At 47.9% G+C, this 7681-nt stretch overlaps 1 protein-coding gene across 1 annotated transcript; it reads left to right on the top strand.

Annotated features, from left to right (window-relative positions):
* Window positions 1–7402, top strand: LOC102871608 (acrosin-like). Its single transcript, XM_006888095.1, has 5 exons — window positions 1–77; window positions 881–1087; window positions 1280–1563; window positions 6174–6319; window positions 6863–7402. Exons 1-5 carry the CDS (start codon window positions 1–3, stop codon window positions 7400–7402), a joined length of 1254 nt encoding a protein of 417 aa, XP_006888157.1.
* The last annotated feature ends 279 nt before the right edge of the window (window positions 7403–7681 follow it).

Raw genomic sequence — 7681 nt, 5'->3', positions numbered from 1 at the left:
ATGGTGGAGATGCTGCCAACTGCCGTTCTGCTGGTTTTGGCAGTGTCTGTGGCTGCCAAAGATAACAGCACGTGTGAGTAAGTGTCAGGGCGTCTTGGTGGTGGTAAGGGTGTTGTCTGGCAAGCCAGTCCAGGACTCAGGGAAAGAAGCAGAACTTGGCCTTCCGCAGCCGCTGGGCCTCATGGCTCCTGAGGCCGCTTCCTTGAGCTCAAGCATTTCCTGGTTCCAGCACTGACAGGTCCCAGCAGCTCCCAGCCCCCCAACTGAGCAGGCTCACAATGGAGATGGACTCCTTGGCTCCTAGGGCTCCCAGAGTCCCCTTAAGCTGCTTCCTAGTGGTCGCTGGACAACAAGTCTTGATTCCCAGAAACTCCCATCCTGAGACTCCATTACAATCAGAAGGCCCCAGATTATCAACCTCAGCACCCATCCCACCTAGAACCCCACTGTTCTTAGTGTCCCCCACACCAGTGGGCTGCTCTGACTATTGATGTCTAACGACACTGTCTAGCCCTAACCCTACGTCCCCAAAACCTCTTTCTTACCCTACCTCTTTCAAAAACTATAGCCCATTTCTACCTCCTCTGAGACCTTGCCCTTAAAGAGCCTCCTCTGCTTTTCTACCAGAGGCTTTCTCACACTTCAAGTCCCTACAGCCATTCTATGGCCATCTCTGCACACTCTCCTCAACCTGTGACTACATCCACAAAATCCACGAAATAGTCCACCCCAGATCGTTCCTGGGAACCTTGTCATCATCATCCTGCCTCTTGACAGAACTTCCAGAGCCAGCACACTCCCCCTTTACCAGCCCCACACTCCAGACCATGGGGGTGCAAGGACTGTGCCTCTTCTTGCTGTGACTGGAGTCTCTCCTCAGTGGCTCCTGTGGGCTACGCTTCCGGCAGAACCTTCAAGGCAGCCTACGCATCGTTGGAGGGCAGGCTGCGCTCAGTGGGGCCTGGCCCTGGATGGTCAGCATCCAGTTCTTCACCATCCACAACAGCCGACGCTACCACGCATGTGGGGGCACGCTGCTCAACTCGCACTGGGTGCTGACCGCTGCGCACTGCTTCACCCACAGAAAGTATGTGTGGGGGCAGCCGGGTGCAGGCCAGGTGCTTCTGGGGAGCTGGGGGCACGTCTGGGGAGGGACTGGAGTTCTCTGGGTGCTCACAGTAGCGTCCTTGCGGGCCAGGTAGCCCTAGATGTGGGCGGGCTAGTGGCACACTTGCGGGAAGGGGCCCACGAGTTAATGACCGCCTGATCCTGGCCACAGTAAGGTCTACCAGTGGCGGCTGGTGTTGGGGACGAGAGAAGTCATCCATGGGAACAACATGGCTCTGAAGCCGCCTGCACAGGAGAGGTTCGTGGAGAAGATCGTCATCCACGAGAGGTACAACTCCAGACAGGAACGCAATGACATTGCGCTCGTCAAGGTCACCCCTCCAGTGTCCTGCGGCTCCTTCATTGGACCAGCTTGCCTTCCTCGCTTCAAATCGGGGCCTCCCACAGTCCCCCAGTCCTGCCGGGTAACTGGTTGGGGATTTGAACGTGAGAAAGGTAAGTGTAGGGGTTGGGGAAGGGTGTCCCTGGTTCCCTAGCCAAGTCATTTTGATCCCCAGAACAGGTCTATGAGGAGGTGGTGCCATTGTCTCCTTTTATAGTTGGAGAAGCTGAGTTAGAGGAATGGAGCTCCTGTCCAAGGCTGGTGAGGGGCAAGGGGAGGGCACAGGAACCTTTTGGTACTTTTTGCAAAGAGACTGAGAGTTCCTACTGCTGGAACGTCTGAAACAGTCTTTGGAGAGGCATTCTCGATGCCTTTGGGCCATGCCCTCAGATTTTTCTTCTGTAAATAGAAGGGTGTGGTCCCATCATCTCCAAGCTGTCATTACCAATGTCCCAGTCTTCCTACAGTGTTCCTTCCTGCCTTGCCCTGTGTTTGGCCAGTTCCAACCCACATAATTTGTGGAATTTTTCTCTATAGACCAAAGGAGGAAATGTGGCAGATGTAGGTGTCTATAGTTTACAGATGCCATGTTTGTAAGGCTCCTTGGAAGTGGGGTCCTACTGCTTGTTGGCTTTCAAGATAGACCTGGACCTTTGTCCTTGACCAAGCAGTCACCTCCTGCCCTTGTTCCCCCCGACCCTTATACCAACCGAGGCTCACAGAGAGTCCCCTAGTGACCCAGAACCGCTGTCGGTGTTGACCTCATAGATACATGACCTGTAGGCTGAGCCCTCCTCGGGCTAGAGACTGGGCACCCTAGAGGCAGCAGGGACCTCTTCTTCAGAGGCAGCTGAGGGCATTGCTAGCAACTCTTAAGTGATTGGCAAGTTCTAGACTAGTCACTAGGGTGTAAAGATGGACCTGAAATGAACCCAGTTCTCCTCTCTCGTGCTGGTGGAGATTTTCAGCTATTTGGTGTTTAAAACTAAGTGGATATCTTTGGTGTTTTTTGTTGTTGTTGTTATGTGTCATCGAGTCACTTGTGACTCATAGCGACCCTATGTACAACAGCCCTAAACCCTGCTCTATCTTGTGCCAATCGCACTGCCTCCAACACACCCATCCCAATTACCCCAGTCACTGCATCAATCCACCTCATAGAGGGTCGTCCCCTCCTGCGCTGTCCCTCCACTCTCACAAGCATGATGTCCCTCTCCAAGGACCTGTCCCTCCTTACAACATGTCCAAAATATGTCAGATGAAGCCTCAGAATTCTTGCCTCCAAGGAGCAGCCTGATTTCACCCTTACCAGGATGAATCTGTTTGTTTTCTTGGCAGTCCATGGTACACTCAATACTTGTCTCCAACACCACAGCTCAAAGGCATCAATTCTCCTTCTATCCTCCTAGTCATTGTCTAACTCTCTGACACATACAAGTGATTGCAAAGACCATGACCTGTATCAAATACACCTTAGTCTCCAGAGTGACACCATTACTCTTCAGTACTTTGGAGAGGTTCCTAACAGTGGACTTTCCCATAGCATTTTAATTTCCTGGCTACTGGTGCCAAGAGTGTTGGCAGTGGAGCCAAGCAAACTAAAGTTGTGAACAATCTCAATATCTTCACCATCCATCCTGATGCTGGTGTTTTTTAAATAAGTAAATTTGAGATCGTCACTCTTCTTCCCTTCTAAGCTCCTGATAGGGTTGTTATCTGTCTGTCTGTCAGGGACTCACCCCAGCTGTCCATTCACTGGTCATGGCTTCCTGAGGGTCAGCCTCTTCTTGTCTAACTCCTGCCTTTTTGGCTCTTCTTGCCCATGGCACCCACCCACAGCTCCTGGTGAGCAGGGAGGATGTTCTCAGGTTCCCACGCAGACGTCTCCCAATCTTCCTGAGTTTGCTGCTCAGGAGGGTGTGGGCTCACAGACTTCACCTTGGTGATGTGCAGCCTATTTTTTGCTCTGGAATCTCCCTAAACGTAACAATGTTTCTCTTCCTCTCTTTATTTTGGCAAATACAACCCTCACATCTAAGGCCAAGTCTTGAAGAAACCCTTAGTCTCTCAAACTCCCTGACATCGCTTCTGACCTTCCCTCTGCTGCCTCTGAACTCTTTTCCTCAAAGGGAAAAGGCTTGGGCATCCCTTCCCTCCTTCTACTGATATAGGGTTCCTTCAGACCCTGCAGCATGAGGCCCTTGTTATGCAGAGCCAAACAAGCTCCCGGGATTGGCAAACCCTTTTCTCTCACAGGACACTTAGATCTTAATGAACCTACACACTTAAAAAGTAACCTTATTGGCTGACAAGCCAGGATTGTTGTTACTGAAATTTCAGTTAGAACTGAAGGGACACTAAAGAAAAGTGGGAACTGAAGTCACTGAAAAACAATTAGAACTCTGCAGACGAGTGCAGCAACATTTCCAGACACCTGCTAAATGCATTTCCATCTGGGCTACATCATCACAGTCTGGATCTGAGCGCCTTCTGTCTGTCTGACCTCTCAAATGCAGAAGTGATAGTTCACAGTCTCCGTGGCTGGTGACGATGCTAGTCCCAGGCTTGGCTGTAGGTGCTGCCTTGGCAGTAGACCAACTCAGCTGCTGCTTCTGGGGGCCGTCTTGCCTGTGGGACCACTAATCACCAGAGCATAGCTGTATTTTTCTCATTTGCAACATGAACTGGAGTGTAGGATCTGGTATGCAGGCTGTAAAGGCAGGTCTGACCCAGCCTCATGAGCCAATTTTGTAATTTCTACACAGACTGGTCTGCCTGTGTGTGTAGTCATGGCAATACCACTTCCTCAGTGATCTTTTCAAGGCATGTGAGATGGGCTCATCACTTCACCTCAGCAATGGCACTGCCCTCATCTACCTGCCAACATAGAGTCCTGGCAAGAGACAAAGCTAGACTATGGCAGTGAGAGGTGTGTTCTAAGCTTGAGTTTTGTTGTTAATGTGCTGCCAAGTTGGCTAGGAATTACAGCAATCCTATAAACAACAGACTGGAACCTGGGCTCTCATCACAATCTCCATCACCATGCTCACATCCATTCTTAAGTCTCTGTGCCAGTCCACCTCAGTTAGGGTTTTATGCTCTTTCTTTGACTCTCCACCTTTCCCAGCACGATGATTCACCCACACACCACACCACCCCCCACCTCTTGCACTGGCACAAAGTATGTGAGACAAAGTTTTACCACCCTTGTCTCTAAGAACAATCCTGGCTGCACTTCCTGCCAGACAGATTTATTCTTTTGGCAGTCCAGGGATATTTAGTACCTGTTGCCAACACCACAATTCAAGTCCATTGGTTCTTCTTCAGTTATCCCTAATCTTTGTCCAACGTTAAAGATGCATAGAAAGTAATTTAAAAGACCGTGGCTCTGATTAGGCACAACTTAGTCTTTAAACTTGCATCATAGCTCTTTATCACCTGGAATGGTCCTTGACAGCTGATTTTGCCAATACAATACATCCTTTGATTTCTTGACGGCTACTACCATAGTTGTTCATTGTGGTATCCAAGTAAAATGAAATCACTTATGATGTCATTTATTTTCTCCTTCTCTCACGTTGTTTCTTATTGGTCCAGTGAGGAGAATTTTTGCCCTCCTTGATGGTGAGATGTAATCCACATTAGAGGCTATATTCTTTGATCTTCTTCAGTAAGTGCTTCAAATTTTCTTCACTTTTTGCATGCAAGGTTGTGTCTTCTGCATATAACAGATTATTGATCAATCTTCCTCCAGTCCAGATGCCACATTCTTCCTCATATAGTCCAGCTTCTTAAATTATCTACTCAGTGTACACAGTAGGTATGGAGAAAAGATACAACCCTGATGCACACTTTTGCTGATTTTAAACCATTCCATGTGCTCTTGTTCTGTTTAGACCACTGCTTCTTGATTTGTGTATAGGTGTTGCACAATGAAGCATTGTGGGATTACCATTCTTCTCAGTGTTATCCATAATTTGCTATTCACATCATCAAAATGCATCTGGAAGGAATGCCCATAAATTCAAATTGGATTCAGAAGAGGCCACAGTATGAGAAATATTACTGACAATGTTAGATAAATGTTGGCTGAAAGCAGTGAATACCAGAAAGATGTCTGCTTGTGCTTTATAGACTATGCAAAGGTATTTAACTGTGTGGATCATAACAAATTACAAATATCATTGAGAAGAAAGATGGGCTTGTATTTAGAGAGGAGAAAACCATGGGTCTGAATCCAAGTCACATCATTAATATGATCTTGAGCAAGTGATACTTCAATAGTTTCATCTAATGGCAGCCACAGCACCTAATTCACAAGGTTGTTGTGAGGATTAAATGAAATGATGCCTGAAAACATACCCCTGCTGGCTATTACTGCTATACTCCTATGAACTTCCACAATCCATCTCTATTCTTTTACCCACATCCCTTCAGCTTCACCTATCATGTGCCCATTCATGCCCCCTTCAGCACTTCTGTCCATGTATTTATTACATCTTCCTCCACCTCTATCTCTTACTGGTTCTGGAGGGGTGTGTATTTCCTTCCTCTCAGAAATACAAAGGCAGTCCCGGAGCATTTACTTCCAAGGTAGACTGCTACAAAAAGTTATTTTGAGGTTTAAATAGAGTATTGCAAGGGGGTTCATAGAAGAGAGGAGGCAGGGTCTTCCCAGAACATCCTTTCAGAGATCACTGACCACTAAGTCATCTGGCTATAGCCCCTAGGACTTCACCTATACTGCGGGAAGCCCGTGTGAACCTCATTGATCTCGATTTATGTAACTCGACTGAATGGTATAATGGGCACATTCACTCAACCAATGTGTGCGCGGGGTATCCTGAAGGCAACATTGACACCTGCCAGGTAACCTTCCTTCTGATGCCCTGGGTCATCCCTCTGCATGAATCTCCTCCAGACCTCAAAGGCCCTCTGGGACACCTCTTGTTCAAATCCCTGCTCTCCACTCTCTTCTCTTCTCCCAGGCCCTCTAGTGACTCCTCACCTATCTGCAATCACAATAGGGATAAGAAGTGACTCAGCTGCTTCTGTAAAGAACCAATCACTACACTGAAAACTTTATTCTACTCCGATACACAGAACACACTACCCAGATCCTACCCTGAAGATAGTGCTTACCTTCTCCTGGACACAAACACTTAAAGTCACTCAAACACATATGTTCCTATTAGGTAGACTTTCTGTTCTCACCACAACCAACCATGATGACCCACATCTTTCTCAATTACAACTGGAATTGTTGGCACAACTTTAAACTTGACCATGGCCACCATATGTAGAGTAGCAGAAAGCCACTGAGCTGCATACATTGTCCTCCTTGAGCCCCATGACCCCACTGGGAAGGGAAAGTGATTGGGCCAAGATTGACATCTATGTCCTTCTGGGCAGGGGGACAGTGGCGGGCCACTTATGTGCAGAGACAATGTGGAAAACGTCTTCGTGGTCGTGGGAATCACAAGCTGGGGGGTAGGCTGTGCCCGTGCCAAGCGTCCTGGTGTCTACACATCTACCTGGTCGTACCTGGACTGGATTGCTTCCAAGATTGGTTCTAACGTCTTGCACAACATTCAACCTGGTACCTCTCCATCTCCTACTTCTCAGCCATACCTTGTTCGGCCCCCTAGTACCAGGCCTGCCTCTGCTCGTCCTCCTTGGTATTACCAACATTCTCCTCAACTCCTATTCCAAAACCGACCTAGACCCCAAAATCTGCCACCAATCCGGACCCCACCCCCACCTCTGCCTCCACCCCCACCTCCACCTCCAGCACCTCTACTTTCACCCCCTGCTCCACCTTCTATTACAATTCCCCAAGAGCTTTCTTTTGCAAAGCGCCTACGATTACTCATAGAGACACTGAAGAGTAAGAGCTTTTATGACTTGGAAGAAATATACATCTCGGAAACCAGTTCCTCCAATCCGACTTAGCCTGTCCTTAACTTACCCAGTAAACTCTTCAGTCCTGAGATAAAGGGAGATTAAATAAATATATATGTATATACATAAACATGTAAATATATATTAATGAAGAGACTGTTTCTGGACTTCTTCGTAGCTGCTACTTGTCCCAGCTCAACCCCAAATCTCCCTCACCAATTATACCCTACAGTTCTCAGTATAACTCCTTGTACATCATTGCTAATTGCCTTTTTTACAATCATGGTTTCTGATACAAATAAGGTGACCAAGTCTATGGACCAGATAAGG

The sequence above is a fragment of the Elephantulus edwardii genome, unplaced genomic scaffold, assembly GCF_000299155.1.
Source record: "Elephantulus edwardii isolate Elephantulus edwardi_28Jun2011 unplaced genomic scaffold, EleEdw1.0 scaffold00064, whole genome shotgun sequence".
Lineage (NCBI taxonomy): Eukaryota > Metazoa > Chordata > Mammalia > Macroscelidea > Macroscelididae > Elephantulus > Elephantulus edwardii.
The sequence above is the reverse complement of the archived record's forward strand: the minus strand, read 5'-3'. Positions and strand labels throughout refer to the sequence as shown.

Bases quoted from the DNA above. Each gene is read 5' to 3' on its own strand.
- LOC102871608 (XM_006888095.1), top strand. From the start codon at position 1: ATGGTGGAGATGCTGCCAACTGCCGTTCTGCTGGTTTTGGCAGTGTCT. The intron at 1,088-1,279 runs GTATGTGTGGGG...TCCTGGCCACAG, and splicing joins CACTGCTTCACCCACAGAAA to TAAGGTCTACCAGTGGCGGC. The intron at 1,564-6,173 runs GTAAGTGTAGGG...ATCTGGCTATAG, and splicing joins GGGATTTGAACGTGAGAAAG to CCCCTAGGACTTCACCTATA.